The 22,854-nt window shown below is 38.8% G+C and overlaps 2 protein-coding genes and 1 pseudogene across 6 annotated transcripts; 1 reads left to right on the forward strand and 2 right to left on the reverse strand.

Annotated features, from left to right (window-relative positions):
• The window catches only part of LOC124377346, a 93,261-nt pseudogene that overhangs the window by 37,767 nt on the left and 32,640 nt on the right, over positions 1 to 22,854 (forward strand).
• Positions 599 to 5,013, reverse strand: LOC124376809. Its single transcript, XM_046836093.1, has 7 exons — positions 4,789 to 5,013; positions 4,537 to 4,654; positions 4,200 to 4,291; positions 3,762 to 3,876; positions 3,285 to 3,557; positions 1,467 to 1,640; positions 599 to 1,383 (listed from the first exon to the last, which is right to left on the reverse strand). Exons 2-7 carry the CDS (start codon positions 4,547 to 4,549, stop codon positions 1,178 to 1,180), a joined length of 873 nt encoding a protein of 290 aa, XP_046692049.1. The 5' UTR covers positions 4,550 to 4,654; positions 4,789 to 5,013; the 3' UTR covers positions 599 to 1,177.
• Positions 5,058 to 8,803, reverse strand: LOC124376799. Of its 5 annotated transcripts, XM_046836080.1 has the most exons (8): positions 8,249 to 8,803; positions 7,895 to 7,996; positions 7,333 to 7,701; positions 7,026 to 7,124; positions 6,273 to 6,505; positions 5,423 to 5,570; positions 5,256 to 5,307; positions 5,058 to 5,121 (listed from the first exon to the last, which is right to left on the reverse strand). In XM_046836080.1, the coding sequence occupies exons 1-7, from the start codon at positions 8,457 to 8,459 to the stop codon at positions 5,270 to 5,272; spliced, it is 1,200 nt and encodes a 399-aa protein (XP_046692036.1). In that variant the 5' UTR covers positions 8,460 to 8,803; the 3' UTR covers positions 5,058 to 5,121; positions 5,256 to 5,269. The 5 variants fall into 5 exon arrangements, with proteins under 5 accessions (XP_046692036.1, XP_046692034.1, XP_046692035.1 ...); XM_046836078.1 differs by having other exon boundaries at positions 5,066 to 5,307; positions 5,405 to 5,570; positions 7,333 to 7,686; XM_046836079.1 differs by having other exon boundaries at positions 5,066 to 5,307.

Genomic DNA, 22,854 nt, shown 5'->3' on the forward strand with positions numbered 1-22,854 from the left:
GCCGTTGGGTGCCAAATCTGTGTATTTCCTTGCATCTTTGTGGCCTTACACTTGCCATAGCAAGTGAAATTATGTATTTCAGAACAATACACATCAACATATGAAGTCAACGCAAATATGGATGTGTAGTGGTTTTTGAATTTGTATATAAAATGACAATGTCCAAACAGAAAAATCAATTAAGTGAAACTGGGTATTTTTACAATCATCAGTGTATCAAGATAACTCAAAATATGAATATTTTAGTGGGTTTTGAGTAATTACAGATTTCATAGCCATTGAGTACCAAAACTGTTAATTTCCAAGGATCTCTGCTGCCTCAGACTTGCCACAGATGGTGAAAGGAAACTGGATTATTTCAGGATAATAGATATCAGTGTATAAAGTAAACTCAAAATATGAATGTTTTATTGCGTTATGAATGAGTTAAGGTACGTGAATACCCAAAACAGTATTTCTCAGAAGATCATGCTGCCACAGAAGGTCAAATGTGTTTAATTGGAATGTTTTATTCACAGAACACAGCAATCAAGATAATCAAAAATATTTTTTAATGATTGGTGAATTATTTAATAATACACATTTACATAAACTTCAATGTAATATTGATGATGAGACACAAAGTAAACCATACAGAGCAGCACTACACAAGGCGTTATATTTCAGATATTCATAATAATAACACAAACATGAGAACACACCAATTCATAAAATAAGTTTTCAAGTTCTAAGTTCAATTAAATTTAAAGTCTAAACAATTTTTTTAAGTTTAATCAACAGGGTCATAAAATTATTTTGGCTTTGGATGGATAAACGAAATAAAATACAAAAAAACAGAGACTCCTGCTACAAGTCTGCATGGTAGTGGTTTTTCTTCCCATCTGGTCACAGACAACATGGACATGGTCAAGAAATATATATTAAAAACATAAAAATAAAAGTATTAAAAACAATTAAAATAATTAAAACTTCTTCTCTTTTTATTCCCAATCTTCTTTTATGACATACTGTAGCACTGCACTTACACTTACAGCATGTTGTACTCTGATTTTGTATGTGATAAACAGAAATGAATTTCAACATAAAGAGTCCAGGTGCTACAATGATCTTCTTGCCAATCTATACATTTCTTTAACAAAGACTTGGAGAACATGACAAGACACTTAAAAGTTGGTCATTATACATCCTCTGTTTCATCTTCTGAAAGTTCAGAGTCACTATTGTATTCATCTGAATCACTTTCCAAGTTTACTTCTGTTCCAGTCAAATCTTGCAAATAACAGTTCTTTGTGTGCTTTCGTATTCTGTTGATGGCTTGTGTGTTCTTCTTGGTTAAACTCTGTAGACCTTGGATTCCCTCTTTACTCAGGCCCCACATCTCACCTTATATACAGGGATAAAAACAACTTTATTACAGACTTTTAGAAACATATCGGTAAGTATAATGCATGCCAAGTGTAACATACTTGATGTGCTACTGCAAAGCTGGGATGACATCTCTTTCAGGGTGTCTGCACGGGTGCAAAGAGATGTCCAATGTTTTTCCATCTCAGTAATGAGAATCTTCTTCTCCTCCTCAAGCCTCCTTACTGCCATTACCATGTCAAATGCCTTCCTTTTTGTCCTTAGACCTACAGAGTCTGTAATACATAAAATCAGCTTATTTTAAGATTTCTTGATATTCCAGATAATGTAAGAAAACCTTTAAATACTACGTTTTCTTACATTATCTGGTCGAACATCAATGAAAGATTGTGTGCTACTATGAGACTTATTTCACATCGTCAATGGACTTATGTACATACCATTGTGTGGAAGCTGCCATGGCCAAATTATGTCATCGGAAAGAACGGTGTCCAAGTCCAGGTTTTCTGCATTGGGAACCATGGCGTTATATTGAACCACCACAGAATTTAAAAGCTTCTTTTCCTCCCTAATCTTTCTGCGTATCCAGGCACGACCCTTGCAGCCATCATTGTCTTTATAAAGACGGTGTGATCTCCTTTTAATACTGGTGACCAGCTCCTCAATTCGTCTGGCCACAGCAGCAACATCAGAATCAGTTGAGGATGTTGTCCCTGATAAGAAGAGAAGTAGGAAATTTGCTTCTTAATTTCAGGCGTATGGGCCAGTGAGCCTAAACATTATTTTCTGCAACTTAGTGGCTACCCTACTGTATAAGGCTTTGTACCCGACAAGTTCAAGGCTATGTGTATTTGCAACAAAAAAAAGCTTGATGAGAAATTCAAAGGGTGGAAGCAGTATATCAAGCTGAACATTATACCTTCTGCCCACTCCTTGACATCAGTGATCAGTGATCACATCCATAACCTGGAATTCCATTGGAATATGGCTTCATTGTCATTTGTTGTTTGTGTTTGAAGGCCACAATAGCCCTGCAAAGAGGTTATATATATATATATATATATATATATATATATATATATATATATATATATATATATATATATATATATATATATATATATGTGATGTCACTATATTTTACAATACACAATAAATGCATAAGTGATTACTGGTGTCTTTACCTTTTGATATCGGCGGGCAAGTGTGGAAGCCAAGTTGTTCGTCTTTTGCTGATTCCAGCGCATGGCCATGACTGTGAGCATGTCTGTGCGTACTGCAAACAAATAAGCTTATTATTCTTCTTCATAGTAGAGGTAGGTGAAAAACTGTGCAGACTTGCTGGACACAAATGGTATAAAGAACTGTAGCAGGACAGCAGGTGAGTATGGTAAGGTACACAAATGGTATAAAGAACTGTAGCAGGACAGCAGGTGAGTATGGTAAGGTACACAAATGGTATAGAGCATTGTAGCAGGACAGTAAGTTGCATCCACGTCATCTGGATCAAAATGTACTGCAGCTTGAACACTTCTAACAGCAGTATGAGAAAGGCAAAGTATTGCATTCGCTTGCAGCTGTATCTTGTATCATTTTATGAAACTAGTGCAGTGTGGTTACCTTACCTGCTTTTGCCATGTGCTTTGTGGTAACAGCAATTCTTGAAAGGAAGGCATTACACTTCTCCTCCTCAAGCCTCCTTACTGCCATTACCATGTCAAATGCCTTCCTTTTTGTCCTTAGACCTACAGAGTCTGTAATACATATTATTAGCTTATTTTAAGATTTCTTGATATTCCAGATAATGTAAGAAAACCTTTAAATACTACGTTTTCTTACATTATCTGGTCAAACATCAATGAAAGATTGTGTGCTACTATGAGACTTATTTCACATCGTCAATGGACTTATGTACATACCATTGTGTGGAAGCTGCCATGGCCAAATTATGTCATCGGAAAGAACGGTGTCCAAGTCCAGGTTTTCTGCATTGGGAACCATGGCGTTATATTGAACCACCACAGAATTTAAAAGCTTCTTTTCCTCCCTAATCTTTCTGCGTATCCAGGCACGACCCTTGCAGCCATCATTGTCTTTATAAAGACGGTGTGATCTCCTTTTAATACTGGTGACCAGCTCCTCAATTCGTCTGGCCACAGCAGCAACATCAGAATCAGTTGAGGATGTTGTCCCTGATAAGAAGAGAAGTAGGAAATTTGCTTCTTAATTTCAGGCGTATGGGCCAGTGAGCCTACATTATTTTCTGCAACTTAGTGGCTACCCTACTGTATAAGGCTTTGTACCCGACAAGTTCAAGGCTATGTGTATTTGCAACAAACAAAAGCTTGATGAGAAATTCAAAGGGTGGAAGCAGTATATCAAGCTGAACATTATACCTTCTGCCCACTCCTTGACATCAGTGATCCAGCCCTCCAGGCGATCATCTGTGACTGCCATTTCAGTTTTCATGATCTCCAGGCTCTGCAACTGTCTTTGCAGGGCTATTGTGGCCTTCAAACACAAACAACAAATGACAATGAAGCCACATACAGCACTCATTCAATATACTGTACAGGGACAATAATATATGGCAATTCCATGGACAGTGGAAAATTTCGTCGCATTTACAATGTCAATAAAATGCCACGGTATCTGTTTGATAATGACTACACCAGGTTTCATGCAAAATATTCTAACAAATACTATGCTTGCTCACATCCATAACCTGGAATTCCAGGTTATATATATATATATATATATATATATATATATGTGTGATGTCACTATATTTTACAATACACAATAAATGCATAAGTGATTACTGGTGTCTTTACCTTTTGATATCGGCGGGCAAGTGTGGAAGCCAAGTTGTTCGTCTTTTGCTGATTCCAGCGCATGGCCATGACTGTGAGCATGTCTGTGCGTACTGCAAACAAATAAGCTTATTATTCTTCTTCATAGTAGAGGTAGGTGAAAAACTGTGCAGACTTGCTGGACACAAATGGTATAAAGAACTGTAGCAGGACAGTAAGTTGCATCCACGTCATCTGGATCAAAATGTACTGCAGCTTGAACACTTCTAACAGCAGTATGAGAAAGGCAAAGTATTGCATTCGCTTGCAGCTGTATCTTGTATCATTTTATGAAACTAGTGCAGTGTGGTTACCTTACCTGCTTTTGCCATGTGCTTTGTGGTAACAGCAATTCTTGAAAGGAAGGCATTACACTGCTCCACCTACTCCCCAAGAGTCAAACCAGCCCCCTCCTGGTACGTCCCACTCCATTTTACCTTCAAAAATAAAACAAAATGAATCTAAGCTGCAATAATCTTATGTTTGGATAAAGAAAATCACATGGACAGTCAAGTAAAAAAAAATCACATGGACAGTCAAGTAAAAAAAAAAATCACATGGATTTTCTTACCTCGCATTTGAAGTCGTGGGCTTTAACATGAAACACTGAAAGAAACGGCTTCATTGAGAGCAGATCCTGAAGCTCAGGGCATCTCTCACTCACTCTTTTGAGGTAAGGCCAATACTTGCACGCAACATCCATAGCAAAGAATTTCACTGGCTTACAAGCCATTTTTTTCTGGAGGTACAGAGGGTAAGCAAAAACCTCCCCCCTGAACATATTAAGGGCACAAAGAAGAACACCATGCCGTTCTAGGCCCTCCTCATCTATTTTGCTGGAAGACTTCTGTGATGTTTCTCGTGCCGCTGACCACTGTCCCCCACAGACACCTCTTCCAGAGATCTAAAACATGGAAGATGGTTAACAGTCCAAACAAAATCCTATGTAGGAGTTGGTATTTTGCATGTAAATATAGTGATGTTTTGCCAATTTAAGTGGTTGGTCGAGGAATGGACATAGTCCACGAATCGTGCTACATCATCGTCCTTGGCTATGAAGACACCATTAAAGATGGCCTGTTCCCCTGATCTAAATAAAGAGACACATATTGCCTTTTAATATTCATATGATTTTCATTATGATTTTTAGCAAAGTCACTTTCAAAATGATGAACTATTACACTAACATAATCTATAGTGCTTACGGTTTCCATCAACAGAGACTGCAAGCATGTTTGGGGTGCATGCTGGGCAGTTAAAGTGGTCTTCCCGAATGACTTTGTCCACTTCAAAACGGACAGCCTCCCACTCCAAAAAGCTTTTTCTGAAGCTGTCTGCTATGATCTTTCCAGTCTGTTTCAAAAGAGTACAGTAAAAGAGAAACAGGTGAAACACTTTTTTACCTTTTAACATTGAAATAAGATGCACTAAAATAGAAAAACACTGGGATGTGTGTACTACTTTTGTGACCTCTCATAATTAACATCAAAGGATCAGTGCCAAAGGCCCTGTGATTATTGTGCTGACACGTAGTGCTTAGTGCATTTGTGGCCGGACCCGTGTTTTTATCCTGTCTCGAGTGTCCTTTTGCCGGGCCCACTCCCCTGTCTCTATCCCATACTTTTCTATCTCCTTGACTGTCCTGTCCCAATAAAAGCAAGAAAGCTCCTAAAATATATTTTAAATTAATAAATAAACATCAAAGGAAAAGAACCTGAAGGAAAACCTTACAGTCTCTAGCCAAAGAAATGTTTCCAAATGAACATTTCTGTGATCAGATCAAATGATATTGGGAGAACACAACAAAGTTAATAGCCAAATCTTAGAACTCAATGGAGTAGATGTTAAGGTCTTCAGAAGGACCTCTTTTTTCATAAAACAGTGCAAACTACATGACAGCACAAGTTGCTAGATGTTTATACACCTGTGACAAAGGGTCTGAATTTACACATGTGAATTTACACATTTTCCCTAATCAGTGTAAATGTTCATGTGTACTTTTGATCTCATACTATAATTGTGAGTTACTTAAAGATTGTCACCACAAATACTTACACGGCCAAAGCGGACAGTTCGTTGATCTAGCATTCTAAGAAATGCTTGGCTGGACATCCCAGGTGCTGCCATCTTCAACTCCTCAAAGGAAAATAGGATGTCTGTAGCATACACTGTGGAAATTTGAGAAGTAGCAGGCCAGTAGTCATTATGGACCAGCTCATCCACGCCAGCACTCCATGTGGCTTGGCATACCTCACATTTCAACTCTGGCAAGTTGAGATCATATCGGCCTGGAAAAGGAAAGAAATGTATTACTAGCTTGGTTTACATTAAACTTACTGCATCTGATATTCACATGAATAAAAACTCAGCTTAAGAATATGAATATCTGTGTTTGTTTCCATCAACTGTGTAAAAAATTAGACTAAGTCTTCAATACTAGGGACTAAACAAATGAACTAAGGCAGGGACTGACAAGATTAATAATCACAGAACTAGACAGGTAAGGGGCTGAGACAGGAACATGAACACATTGCAGGTATAAATAAAGGAGCACATGGAGCACAAGACCAGAAAGTAGACAAAGGGAACACAGGAAGTAACACAAAGAGCAGACATGATAGATAGTGGAACAGAACAAGACAGTATATCACATCATGTCAGATGGGTGTGTTTTAGAAATTGCGGATCTACTGGATTATAACATAAGCATGACATATGGATATTGTGATCAGGGATATGGATAGTGTGTAGACATAGGGTGTGATCAGGCTTTAGCGGAAGTGATGCCCACCCCAAAGTTCTCCTTACCATTCATTGTAACCACAGAAATGGGTTTTCCAGTTATGACACTTAAACTCTGAGGACAGCTACATATTGTCCCTGGCATCTCCAAGGGTACAAGACACACTTGATAAAAAGATACATTTATGAGAATAGTAATAGGATAGAAGATAAAGACCAACATATGTATTTACTGTAAGCTTTAAAAGACCAGATATTCTTCATGGCTTCATTGCCTGATCAGAAATTATTTATTTATTTATTGTTTTAGTTTGCCAGGTGATAACTGGAATTAACAAATGAGAAAATATGACTCTCAAAAACTACAACTTACCACACTGGGTAAGAACCTTCTCCACATAACAGGATGTCGGAGGCAATGGCTGAAAGAAACCGTCTGTAATTGAGTCCCTGTTGTGGAAGACTTGAGCCTTGTGGATGCTGATGTCACAACGGGCACAGAGGAAGGGGTGTGGTCGACAGTCACAACAGTGGATCATAGCTGGACTGAGGTAACATTTCTGGCAGACTGGACTTGCCACATGCTGCTTAGCCACCATTTTTTCCACCAACCGGGGTCTCACTTTCTCCCACCACCCTGAGACAAGACTTTTTCTTACTGACCAATCACTGGAGGCTTGCGGTGTTTCTTGGTCATCTAAATCTTCACCCAGTGAGCGCTTTAGCTCTTGAAGGAAAGTCTCTGTTAAAACAATGGACAGTATTTAAAAAGAACAGGTTATTAGACAAAAGAGTATATCACTGAACAACATTCATTCTGAAGTTTGTAATAACTGTGTTATCTATCGTACTAACTTACAAATATGGAATGTGTATTACATTCCTATTATTAATGAACATACTGTTTTACAGTGCAGGGACAATATAGGACATACCAGCGTTTATGTGAGAAAAGTCATCAGTCATTTCCACACTGGTTTCCAGAGCACTGGAAAGGGAACCATCGGTCCTTCCAGTTTGTCTGTGGCTAAGACCAGCTGTGGCAGAAAAAAACATCTTAAGAATTTGAAACATACATGACTGCCTTTAAAACATAATGACACAAAGTTTTAGCATTGCTCTTCCTTATAGTATGTATAGTAAGTATGTAGAATTATACGCATATTTACATATATTTTCTAATTCAGACCCATGACTTAGTGACATGTTTATATATCATTCCAAAAGGGAAAATAGATCTAGAGATAAAATCTAGATCTTAATTAACATGAATGAAAAGAAGGTCTTACCTGCTTGCTTTCTGGAGAATCTTGGCCTCCCATAAACAATGTTCCCTTCACTGTAACTCTTAATCCACTTGCCAGTTGGAGGCTGGATGGATGATGCCTCTTGTTGCATGCTGATGACCTCATGCAGCCTTTGGAGTTCATCCATGTCTTCTGCCTGGTTGACAAGACTGTTGATCTCGTCCAAGAGCTGGTTCAGCTTAGGATCTGACATGGCGCACAGAACAAACAAAAGTGCACAGGGACAAACACACCACTAAGAGAAGAGAGGGGAGAATAGATAGGGAGAGAGAACAATACAAAAACGAGAACAGGGAAAATGACAATACAAACGTGGCTCTTAAAAGTGCCTTTTGTAGTCAGCTACTAATTATTAGTTGAAACATTGAATTTAAGAACCTGTTGAAAAAGAGAAAGATAAATCGGTACAGAATTGATAACTAAACTACACTACACATAAACAAACACACATCTGAAGAGTATGGATTGTGTTTACATGCTGTCATCAATAATGCCTAAGCCATGGCTAACCAATGTATAGCACCATGCGCACATTTAATTTAGCATAAGGTTATATTATATCCATCTCAATATCACATCATACAGTGCGCTAAAATATTACCCAACAACAACAACAACTTTATGACATGAGCTGATTGTTTTTGATAAACTAAGATCTAATATATCTAAGTCTAGATTGAGTCCAATACTTACGTATGAAAATAGAAAATCGCAATGGTGCTTGGGATCGTCGCGTGCAATGAGGTGTCACCGCTGAAGTAGCTGATTGGCCAACGTGAAGTAGGGTAAGAGGCAGGAACAATTATTATTATTATTATTATTATTATTATTATTATTATTATTATTATTATTATTATTACGGTTGTTGTTACTATAATAATAATAATAATAATTATTATTATTATTATTATTATTTTCTACAGCAGTTTCTGTTAGGTCCAGTTTCTGATTGGACGTTTGGATCTATGTTGGGGTGGAGGATGTACAAACAGAAATGAAAACTAAACGGTAGAAAATATAATTCGATATCATTAAACTTCGTTAGTTGGTACGGTTATATCAAAGCATTATTACAAATATACTGGGCAAATCGTTTTTTATCAAAAAAAAAAAAAACGATTTGCAGCCACTGCGTGCGTCAAAATCCAACGTTAAGGGTCGGTCTGACCCATTAAAAAGTCTGTAGCATAAAACCTGTTGTGTTTTTTTCGCAAGATAATACATAAATCTAGCCAAGTTATTATTATTATTATTATTATTATCATTATTATTATTATTATTATTATTATTATTATTATTATTATTATTTTTATTTTTATTATTAATAATAATAATGTTACGAAATTTTCACCACATACGGCAGATTCGTTGGTTGACCCCCGGCCGCGTCAAAATCCGAAGATGAGGGATTTGCATTGAAGTGTATAGGACGGCCATCTACGTTGAAAAGCGACGCAAAGAGGGTACCTTTTGCCGCGGATGTCGACGCCATCAGAGGCAACGAGGCAACGTCGATATGTGACGATGTGGGGTGAGACTGTGTTGACAGGTCATACACACATTGCTAACATTTTCAAACCCAGGAGCAATTTAAAGTCAGTAATCCATCTACTAGGAGCCACAAAAAAAAAAAAATAAAACAGTCTAATATTGATAATAATTTCTCCAACTCACCACAAATGCAACAATGTGATGAAAGTGTGACATTCACAGTGAAAATAAATCACACTTCAGCCCTGAACACAATTCTAGCAATGCACAATTCAAGTGCACTTCAGCAGGTTAACGGAGGTGTGTGTGTGCTGAAGTTATTGTCAGTTTATGTAAAGTTCTGTGTTTTCACCCCGTGTCTGTGTGTGTTTCTAAAAAACATGACTATAGGAAATTTGCTGGGATAAATTTAAGTGTGAATGAGTGTGTGAAAGGGTTTGTGCATGGGGTTCTGCAAAGGACTGATATCTCATTCAGGGTGTAACTGAATGCACAGAAATGACCCGTGTAGATAATTTAATAAAGAATTAATGCATGTACCAACAATATATTCTTTTTACAAACACAAGAGAGAATCCTTAAAAAGGGTATTTAAACTTCTCAAAATATTTGTCAGAACTTCCTTCAATATACTTTAACAAAACAGTGTAGAGGTTTTGTACAGTGCAGCTGGATTTCCTGTCACTGTGGGCACCAGAGCACAGTAGTATAGAGCAGAGTCTGATACAGCAGCAGAGGAGATGATCAGATCCACTTCATCTCCACGAATTCTAGCATCCATTCGTGCTGGTTTATTGGAAACTAGAGTTCCAGTCTGCATAATATTAAGAAGGAACTTAGGTTTAGATTTTGGATATTGTTTATACCAGTGGAGGTTGTAGGTTGTTGTACCAGTGATTTCATATCTGCAGGACAGAGTAACATTATCAACTTCATCTACAGCTTTATGAGTAAAAAGTGGCTTTATTGAATCTGCCATGGAGTCACCTGTCATAGAGAAGAGAATATAATGTTTTTAACCTTTACACAATCAATCTACATACCTCGTATTAATATCCAGAAAAAAAAATATGATTAAATCATTATTTAACATAATAAAATAAATCTATGTATAACTCACCTACAGAAAGCCACAGGTACATGAATATAACAGTGAACATGATGAATGGTTTTAGCTGAATGAAGATAATCTGTGCTCTAACCAGTTAACATGATTAGAGTTCATGAAGCTCCTCCCTACAGCATCACATGACAGAGTCACCAATGTTACTGACAGACTGTTGATTCTTACTGAAACACACTGGTTTTACATTCAGCATCACATGGGGACTCTGTCCACATTTTAATCAAAGTCATTATTAAATGCTGCATATTAAAATCAAAGCCTTCATTATTACCAGCATATTCTAAACTGTATTATCATCATTTACCACTGATTTTAATGAAATCTTTAAAATAATGGATTGTTACCCAACCTGATGTCAGAACTGATGTGACTACACCTCATCTTTTTCTTATGAAGTGCTGAAAAATTAAACTTGATTGAGGGCTGTGGACCAAAATGATTATTTAAATAAAAGTTGCCATGATTCCCCTTCATTTATCAATTCATTATATTTAGATATTAAATAATAAATAAATAGAAAACAGCTCAGCTAATGTAGTTTTATTTTCTGCACTTTCTAGTTCAATAATTCATAGCACAATGCAAACATAGAAACAATTTCATTAACAGTATTAAAGAGTTAAAAACAACGATTCAAGCTATAAACAATAAAGCCATACGCCTGCAATATCAGTGTCCTCTAATGAGAGACATAAAACTGGTCCTTATATTCAAAAGTTTTGACTGAAAGTTTGCTCACAGAAGAAGGTACTGCAATTTTTTTTTGCAGCTTAAAAAGTAAAACAAAAAAAATAATCCTTACTTAGATATAAATTTATGTGGCAATGGAATCCTCCTTCCTCTTTTTTATCCTTTAATCAGATATGACATGAAGAGCCAAATCAAAGGTCATCTGGGGACAACTTTGGCCTGCGGACCCTAGTTTGGGCATCTCTGCTCTACACTAAAATATATAATAAAATGAGTAAACTATTGCAGGTTTTGATTTTTTTTATTACTTTCATATATGTTTTATATTGCTGGATTGAGTGAAGGTTGCAGTGATACAGTATTTACTAGGTGTTTGTATTTGTTTTTTATTTTCTCACTTCTTCCCTGTGGCCTGATGTGCTGCCTGTCCTACCTGTCTTTCTCACATCTATATTTTTATTCATTGTCATTGGATTGATACAATTTAAATGTTATTATCATTCTTAATAAAACGGCTCTGCTGCCCATCATTACCTAAGAATCACTAAGACGAGAACTACTGTTTCATTTCTTTTCATTCAGTTACTGAGTCTGGCTGCTTGGTGGATTGAGCATGCAGAGGTAAACATGTAAACAGCTCCATCTAGTGAGAAAAGCATGAATCTGCTGCAGTCATGTGTAGTGCTTTTTGTACAGTGGAGTTGGGTTTCCTGTCACTGTGGGCGTCAGAGCGCAGTAGTACAGTGCAGAGTCTGATACAGCAGCAGAGGAGATGTGCAGATCCACTTTCTTATTAGTTTTGTCAAGTTTTATGGACAATCGTGGATGAGGTGGTTGAGCTTCTGTGACATGTTCACTTCTTTCATCAATCAGCAGCAGAAACTCTGGTCTTGATCCAGGTTTTTGTTGATACCAGTGAAGACTGTAAACTGATACAGTATATGTGCAGGACAGTGTGATGTTGCTGCCTTCAGTTACAGATAAAGTGCTTTCTTTTGGTTTAATGCTGATATCAGCAGCTTCTACTATAAAATAAATGACAATTATATCATGACCATTTTTTCAATAATGAATTCAAGTTTCTGTTCATTAAAATGAATAATTTCATGTGTAATATAAAACTTACCAATATCAGCAATAGTGAAGAAAAGTAAGAAGAGGAGTAACATTGTGATCCTGAGTGTTTATTTCAGACCTCCAGCTTTAGAAATAAATATCAGGGTTGTGTATGTGAGATTGTCTCTGATGTCTCCACATGTAGCTCCGCCCACTTTTATTTATTCATATTCATCACAACTCTGCTTCATCTCATACTGTAAAAGCGGCCTGACAGATTATTGTGTTACAGAATTCATTCATTTTGTTAATTCATTCTGCTTCAACAATACTATGCACTACACTTAAAGGCCATGAATTTATACCAGTGGACAATAAAGACTGGATAGTGGTCATTTTTAAAGTTTTACCTCTGTACATTGCTACAAATGATTTGAAATAAAACAATAATGATGCTCATGAAATTTGGAACCCATGGACTTCTCCAAATACTGAGTTGAAGCATTTAAGCTCTGTTCATTTATAAGTCTTTCCACCTTCATTGTTTATTGTTTTTTCAGGAAGTAAAAAGTTGCCCACATTTAGGAAAGTAATTTGCATTTTATACACATGCACATGAATGAAGGAAGACAGAAAGATTGATTACAATTAACCAGAAAAAAAAATGAATATGTCAATGAATGCAATCAAATGTATATAGTAAAGGTAATGTGGTTAATGTATAGTAATGTGTAATATATTTTTTCTTCTTTTCTGTTTCATTCAGCTGCATCTGTTACCACAATTGTGTCTGTGGTTTACTGATAAACAGTAGGTAAAGGAAATATCTTTGATGTGTTTTTGTACAGTCTTTTACTGACTCTGTATTACTGTGTAATGTCTCTAAGTGCACAGTGATAAAGAGCAGAATCTGAGAGCTTTAGACCCCTAATAGTAAGTTCAGTAGAGTCGCTGGTAATTTTGGACTCTAATCGAGTGTCAGTGGGTTTGCGCTCTGTAGAACTATATGATCTTGCACCTTTAAGCAGTAAAAACTGTGGTGTGCTGTTAGGATATTGTTTCAACCACAAAAACATAATGTTTTCACTGCTTGTCTCATATGAACATTTCAGAGTAAAAGTGTCTGTTTCCTTCACATTGGCATCTTCATCTATTGACCCAATTTTATCTGCAAAACTGCCTGCTGTAAAAAAGGAAATAAAGTAAATATTTAGAGAAATTTTGAGGCACACACAAATTTCTTAAGAAATAAATAGATATACCACTTGCTGAAAATATGCTAGATAGTTATCAGCACTGTAAATATGCTAGATATTTATCTGCACTTTTGCATCTATTATGGGCCAAGTATTAGGACTCTTCGAGGAGAGCGCTCTCCTCGCGGCTCATGCCCACTTTTGCCAAGGCAAGCCACCCTCTATGTGGCTACAAGGGCTTTTTTTGTTTTTTTTTTATTTATAGCAGAAGCTGCTGAAAATAGCATTAAACCAGAATAAAACACTTTATCTGTAACTGAAGGCAGCAACATCATACTGTCCTATCAAGACCAGAGTTTCTGCTGCTGATTAATGAAGATGAAGAGTGAACATGTCACAGAGCCTCAACCACCACATCCAGGATTGTCCATTAAACTTAATAAAACAAGTAAAAATCTGGAAAATAATGTGGATCTGATCATCTCCTCTGCTGCTGTATCAGACTCTGCTCTATACTACTGTGCTCTGGTGCCTACAGTGACAGAAAATCCAGCTGAACTGTACAAAAACGTACTGTACAAAACATTTAGTTGCCTTTTTTGGGGATTCTCTCTTTCTTACTAAAAATAGTTTATATTGTTGGCACATGTTGCATCTTTAGTGGACATAATTAATCCTTTGGTAACCATTTTTCACTGGTCAGGATCATAGTGGCTTTAAAGCCTGTACTGAGGTAACCTGAGTGTAATAAAAGAATGCCCTCAGAATTAGATATTAGCCCTCTGTAGAACACAATGCACAAACCCTTTTACACACTCGTTCACACTAATTTATCCCATGCACTTCCTGGGTGTGGTCTTCTAGAGACGTGTTCCCTCATGTGTAAAGTTCAGCACATACAGCACTATTATACAGAATCCTCACAGAGCTGTGTTCAGAAATGACTCAACTCTACAACTTACTGTACATAGTGAGATACACAACACTGATTTTTACTCTAGCTACAGGTAATTCCTATTCACCAGGTAATTCAGTGTACTTTTTCGTATTTATGTTTTGAGGTTTTAGTATGTGTAATATTTTAATATGTGAAAGTATATACAGTAAATAAATATTAAGGCTATTTCAGTGCAGAGATGTGTGGACATTCAGGAGTACAGTGAATAAATATGAAGGCGTACAGTAATTAAGAAAAATGTGCAGAAATGAAAGGTTACAGATCACAAGATTATGGCATTTAAGGAGTAGCAAGCTAAATAAACAGTCTACTATATATATATATATATATATATATATATATATATATATATATATATATATATATATATATATATATATATATATATATATATATATATATATATATATATATATATATATATATATATATATATATATATATATATATATATATACACAAATGAATGTGAAATGTTGGACAGAATGTACAGTAGTGATAAATATACATACAGATATAAAAAGATCAGATGTACTGAGGAGTGAAAAAGATATAATATGTAGTATGTACATGTATTGTACAGAGGTTATATACAGTCTTTTGTTTGTGTTTGTTTGTAGAGATTAGCGGTGTAGTGTAGAGTTCAGTAATGTGATGGTGGATGGAAAAAAGCTGTCCCTGAACCTGCTGGTTCTGGTGCGTAAGTTCCTGTATCTCCTTCGTGATGGAAGGAGGTTAAACAGTTTATGACTGGGATGTGAAAAGTCCTTGATGATGTTGTGAGCTCTGCGCAATTCAATTCAATTCAATTCAATTTTATTTGTATAGCGCTTTTAACAATGAACATTGTCTCAAAGCAGCTTTACACAGATAATGTGGTGATTAAACATAAATATGTTCTTTGTAAGTATGTTTGTCCCTGATGAGCAACTGTGGCAAGGAAAAACTCCCCGAGATGGCATAAGGAAGAAACCTTGAGAGGAACCAGACTCAAGAGGGAACCCATCCTCATCTGGGTTGCACCAAATGTCCATTTGAAGCAGATATACAATGTTGTGGGGTACAGTGATGATGATCAGAAACAAACTGCACTCCCGAGTCAGTGCAGCAGACCGCCGACACCAACTACAGTCCAATCCGTCCTCAAAAGCACCTGTTCTACTCCGGAATTAAGAGACCGTCCCGAGCTGCACAGAAGTGTGAAGATCCAAGGAGGGGAAAGGGGCAGGAACACTGGTCACTGGAGCCTCAGGAGCATGTTTAACTCGACCGAAAGAGAGAGAGAGAGAGAGAGAGAGAGAGAGAGAGAGAGAGAGAGAGAGAGAGAGAGGGTGACGGGAAGAGAAGGATATGGATTATTAAGTGTAACTATTGGTGTACGAAAGTTAATGTCACTGTGCAGTTTGGACTCGCAAGACTCGCTATGGCAGCATAACTAAAAGGGAGAACCAGAAGGTAACACAGACATGAGGGATCTCTGGGATAAGAGACGACCCACCACACCACCGTCAACAAACCTGAGTGAACGTGTGAATGTGAGGGACGACAGCATACAAATATACCAGTTCACCAAACACTCTATATCCATGTTCCTCCAGATCTGTGCCTTTACCTAAGAGAAATCTACTGATAAAAAGCTTGACTAAATAAATAAGTTTTCAACCTCGACTTGAACACTGAGACTGTGTCTGAGTCCCGAACACTGATTGGAAGGCTGTTCCATAACTGTGGGGCTTTATAAGAGAAAGATCTGCCCCCTGCTGTAGTCTTCATTATTTGAGGAACCAACAGATAGCCAGCACCTTTTGATCTAAGTAGGCGTGGAGGATCATACTGGTACAGAAGTTCACTCAGATACTTGGTGCGAGACCGTTAAGTGCTTTATACGTCAGTAGTAATATTTTATAATCAATGCGAGATTTGATTGGGAGCCAGTGTAGACTGATTAAAACAGGGGTGATGTGGTCGTATTTCCTAGATCTAGTGAGGACCCTTGCTGCTGCATTCTGGACTAACTGAAGCTTATTGATGCACTTACTCGCACACCCAGACAGTAAAGCGTTACAGTAGTCTAATCTAGAAGTAACAAAAGCATGAACCAGTTTTTCTGCATCCTGTAACGACATCATATTTCTAATCTTAGCAATATTTCTAAGGTGAAAGAAGGCGATTCTGGTGATATTATTCACGTGAGACTCAAAGGAAAGACTCGGGTCAATAATCACACCAAGGTCTTTGACAGCCGTACATGCTGAAACAGAAACACCATCCAGAGATGCTACGTAATCGGAAAGTTTACTTCTAGCTGCATGTGGTCCTAGTAAAAGTACTTCCGTCTTATCTGAGTTGAGCAGAAGAAAGTTATTAAGCATCCACTGTCTAATGTCCTTTACACACTTCTCAACATTGTTAAGCTGATCTCTCTCATCTGGCTTTGCTGAAATATACAGCTGTGTGTCATCAGCATAGCAATGGAAGCGAATCCCATGTTTATGAATAATTTCACCAAGAGGCAGCATATATAAAGAGAAAAGCAGTGGGCCTAAGACAGATCCTTGAGGAACACCAAACTTTACCTCATAGAGCGTGGAGAACTCACCATTTACATCCACAAACTGATAGCGATCAGTCAAATAAGACCTGAGCCAAGAGAGAGCTGTTCCTTTATTCCTACAACATTCTCAAGTCTAGCAAGCAGTATAGTGTGATCAATGGTGTCAAAAGCTGCACTAAGGTCGAGCAAAACAAGTAAGGAGACAAAACCCTGATCAGAGGCCAATAACAGGTCATTTACCACCTTAACTAGCGCCGTCTCTGTGCTATGATGAGGCCGAAATCCTGACTGATACATTTCAAAATGTTATTCATAAGCAGATGTGAGCATAACTGCTGTGCTACAACCTTTTCTAAAATTTTGGATATAAAGGGGAGATTTGATATCGGTCTGTAGTTGGACAACTGACATGGGTCAAGGTCAGGTTTCTTAATAAGGGGGTGGATAACTGCCAGTTTGAAGGATTTCGGTACATAACCAGTGCTAATGGAAGAGTTAATTATTTTTAAAACAGGTTTGATTACCTCTGGAGCTATCTGTTTAAAGAAACTAGTAGGCAAGGGATCGAGAATACAGGTTGATGATTTTGATGAGGAGATTAATGAAATTAAGTCACTCTCATGAATAGTAGTGAAGCTTTGTAATTGATTGTCTGCTATAATGACACTGCTGTCTACAGGGTTACTTGTAAAATAATTTGGATTTATATTAACCGCCTGGATTTCTTGCCTGATGTTTTCAATTTTATTATTAAAAAAGTTCATGAAATCATTACTACCTATTGATGGTGTGCATGTTAGCGCAGTGCTTTTATTCCTGTTAATTTTGCTACCGTGCTGAATAAAAATCTAGGATTATGCTTGTTATTTTCTATGAGGGTGGAGAAATATGCTGATCTGGCAGCACTAAGAGATTTTCTATAATTTAGGAGGCTCTCCTTCCATGCTATTTGAAATACTGTTAATTTTGTTTGACGCCATTTACGCTCTAGTTTTCGAGTGTTCTGTTTTAAGGTGCGCGTATGATCATTATACCACTGTGCTAATTTTTCTCCCTGATCATTTTGGTCTTAAGGGAGCTACATCATCTAGAGTGTAACGTAACGTTGTTTCTAGATGTTCAGTGGCCCAGTCGAGCTCTGCGGGTCTGACGGAGATCTATCTAATATCGTAATATCGGAAGATAATTAATAAAACGCGCTGCTGTAGCTGACGTGAAAGTACGCTTAACACGGTAACGTGGTGACGTAGAAATGCGATGACTAAGGCAAATTTTAAACGAGATTAGATAATGGTCTGAAATAGCTTCAGACTGTGGAATTATGACTAAGTTTTTTATTTTTAATCCAAATGTTAACAACAAGTCGAGAGTGTGTCCACCACTATGAGTGGGTCCTATAACATTCTGATTAATTCCGACTGAATCTAGAATGGACACAACTGCTGCTCTTAAGGAGTCTTCCTGATTATCAAAATTAATATTAAAGTCTCCAACAATTAATGCTTTGTCTAAAGAAGTAGCTAGATTTGTAATGAAATCTGCAAATTCTATCAGAAAATCAGAGTAGGGCCCTGTGGGTCTATAAATAATAATTAGTGGAATTAACTGACTTGACCTGCTTTCGGACACTGAATATTTTATGTTGGTGTAGAGAACTTCAAATGTTTTACATTTGTGTTTAGTCTTTTGTGTGACGTTTAGATTATTATTATAAATAGCTGCTACTCCACCTCCTCTGCCATTTAGACGGGGTTGGTGTATGTAACTATACCCAGGAGGACTCGCCTCATTTAATGCTACATATTCATTCGATTTAATCCACGTTTCTGTCAAACACATTATATTAAACTCCTGGTCGGTAATAATTTCGTTTATAGTAAGCGCTTTTGACGTGAGAGATCTAATATTCAACAATCCTATTTTTAGATCAGAGGTGCTGGCTGTGCGTTCAGTCCTATTTAATTTAATGTTAATCAGGTTACTTAAACAGACTTTCTGATAATTCCTATATTTTGGTTTTGCTCGGGGGACAGACACAGTCTCAATATGGTGGATCCTGAGTGACGACTCTGTGCAGCTAGCAGACGGTCGGTTTAGCCTGTCTGTCTGCTCCCTGGCCTTGGCTCTAGACAGTCACTTGTTAACTAGTGCTGTTCTGAGACTATGACCTATACTACAAGAAATGAGAGCAGCACCTTCCCGGGTGGGATGGACACCGTCCTGCCCTAACAGGCCAGCCTTGCCCTCAAAAATGCTCCAATTATTAATGAAGCCCACATTGTTTTTGGAGCACCACTCGGACATCCAGCAGTTCAGCGACCATAACCTGCTGTAGGCTACATCGCCACGTCGCATTGGGATGGGGCCAGAGCATACTACAGCATCGGACATTGCCTTCGCTAATTTACACACCTCTATAATATTACTCTTAGTAACCTCTGACTGTCGAAGGCGTATATCATTAGCTCCTGTGTGAAAAACTATCTTAGAGAACCTGTGCTTTCCTAAGAATCTAAGCTGACCTGCTATGTCCGGCGCCCTGGCTCCCGGTATACACATAACCTGTGCTGCTGGTGCCCCTAAAGGTCTAGCTAGTTTCACGTGCCTCAGAATGGAGTCTCCTAAAACCAGAGCTCTTTCAGGTTTCTCAGCGGGTGCTTCACTGAGGAGAGCAAACCTGTTGGACACGCGAAGCGGAGAGGAATGGTGCTCCCGTGGGCGAGCCTTAGCGTTAGCTTTGGGTTTGCGAGTATGCCGCCGAGTCGTCACCCATTCGCCCCGCTGCGAGGGCTCTAATGCCGGAGTCGGGGGAATAGTACCTTCACCTAGGGCATCCAGACTTTCCCCTGCAGAACTTGGACTGCTCTCACACTCACTACTTCTCTCTAGACTCTGGATGCGCTCCTCTAATGCTAAGATCTTCTCCGTCAAAGAGCAAACTAGCTTACACTTCTCACAGATAAAATTATCGCTAACAACAGAGAAAGACCGACTAAACATGTCACACTTCACACACTGAGTGAACTGGATGTTCGCCATAATAGAGAAATTACGTACCTTAATGTGTTTACTGTAGTGTGTGTTTGTAGTTCTGGTGAATGTCCTTCACTCACTGCTTTCAAATCCTCAGACAGGGAAAAAAGCGCTCTTCCGACAGCAAAAATAGTCGAGACGGAGCCAACGGAAAGTGAAGGATGCAGGAAATCAAAACGATATTTTGATATTTTAAAGCGCAAAAAAGTGAGAAAAAACGAACTATAAAAAATTTAAAACGCCGATACAAACACAATTCCCGGTGAGCAGTTCAACAACAGGAAACCGGAACTGACGTCAAAGATGTGTCAGTGCTGTTACCTCACCAAACCATAGAGGACAAAGCACTGTGTGTGCTTTACACTGTTGAACTGCAACACTTCCTCAGACATCTGCTGTGGTGAAGGTGTTCAATGGCAGGTAGTTGGGTGCCAGTGATGCGTTGGGCGGTTTTGACCAGCCTTTGCAGTGCTTTACGTTCACACACAGTGGAGCCTCCGTACCATACAGTGATGGAGTTGGTCAGGATGCTCTCAATGATGCAACGGTAGAAACTCGTTAAAATCCCCTGGGACAGATGAGATTTCTTGAGACTTCTCAAGAAGTACAGGCGTTGTTGTGCTTTTTTTACCAGAGCTGACGTGTTCTTCTGCCAGGACAGATCCTCAGAGATGTGAACTCCCAGGAACTTAAAGCTGGAGACTCGCCTCAGTTCCATTGATGTTGACTGGTAGATGTCTCCCGCTGTTGGATTTCCGGAAGTCCACAATGAGCTCTTTGGTCTTTGTGGCGTTGAGAGTCAGGTTGTTGGTGCCACACCATGCTGCCAGATTACGGATCTCTTCCCTGTAGTCATTGCTTTCGATCTGGCCAACCACGGTGGTGTCATCTGCATACTTGATGAAGATGTTGGAGTTATACAGAGGAGCACAATCGTGGGTGAACAGGGAGTAGAGCAGTGGGCTCAGAACACAGCCCTGCGGTATGCCAGTGTTCAGAATGAGGGTTGAGGATACCTGGTTTCCCAACCTGACAGATTGAGGTCTGTTGGTGAGAAAGTCCAGAATCCATTTGCAAGTGGAGGTGCAGATACCCAGTTCACTGAGCTTAGTGATCAGTACAGTGGGGAGGACTGTATTGAACGCAGAGCTAAAGTCAATGAACAGCATTCTGATGTATGTGTTGCTTTTATCCAGGTGGGTGAGAGCTGAATGAAGAGCTGTGGAAACAGCATCCTCTGTTGACCTGTTCACGCAATAGGCAAACTGGTATGGGTCCAGTGTAGGTGGTAGGCCCGCAGTGAGGTGATTCATTACCAGTTTCTCTTCAGCACTTCATAGCAATGGGGGTGAGTGCAACCGGGCGAAAGTCATTCAGGCATTTAGCAGCTGAGTGCTTAGGCACTGTTACGATAGTAGTGGTCTTCAGGCATGTTGGTACCGTGGCTTGGGCCAGTGACAGGTTTAAAATGTCAGTAAAAACCTGTGCCAGTTGTCCAGCGCATGCTGTGAGACCACGTCCCGGTATGCCATCCGGGCCAGCTGCCTTGCGTGCATCCAATCTGCTAAACACTGAATAGACGTCCGTTGTTGAGATTGAAAGTGGGCTGTAAGCAGTAGCAGAGTCCGTGGTTGGTGTAAAATGTCCTGTGCTTTGGTCAAAACGAGCAAAAAAGTGATTAAGTTCGTTCGGTTGGAAGGCACTACTGGTTGGTTGAGCTGTAGGTTTGTAGTCTGTGATTGACTGGATGCCTTTCCACATGCGTCTGGGGTCAGAGTTGTGGAAGTGCTCTTCTATGTGGAGTTTAAATGTGAGCTTTGCTTTCCTGATGCCCCTTTTCAGGTTGGCCCTGGCTCTGTTGTAGTCCTCTGCACTGCCAGATTTAAAGGCAACATCTCTTGCTTTCAACAGGAGAAGGACTTTAGAGTATATCCACGGCTTCTGGTTAGGAAAGCATTTCACGTGTTTGACGGTAGTGACATTGTCAATGCACGTGTTAATATGGTCCAAAACAGATGATGTGTAAATGTCCATGTCTGTGTGAGAGTCCAGTGTGGCCTGTGTGGCAAACATGTTCCAGTCAGTATCCTGAAACTGTTGTTGTAGAGAATAAATGGCCCTCTCTGGCCATACCTTTTACTGTCCTCAGAGCTGGTTTCACACGTTTAATCAGTGGTGTGTATTTGGGTAGCATGAACAAAGAGAGGTGATCAGACTGACCCAAGTGGGGGAGGGGAATGGCTGTGTATGCCCCAGGTATGTTTGTGTATACCTGGTCCAGTGTTTTGTCCCCTCTGGTAGAGCAGGAGACATTGCGGTGAAATTTTGGTAGAACAGATTTCAGGTTGGAGTGGTTGAAATCTCCAGCAACAATGAAAGCTCCTTCAGGATGTGCAGACTGCTGTTTGCTGATAGCTGCATGCAGTTCCTCCATAGCTAGCTTAGCATTAGCATCCGGCGGAATGTACACTGCAGTCACAACAA

Source organism: Silurus meridionalis, chromosome 23 (genome assembly GCF_014805685.1).
Source record: "Silurus meridionalis isolate SWU-2019-XX chromosome 23, ASM1480568v1, whole genome shotgun sequence".
Taxonomy (NCBI): Eukaryota; Metazoa; Chordata; class Actinopteri; order Siluriformes; family Siluridae; genus Silurus; species Silurus meridionalis.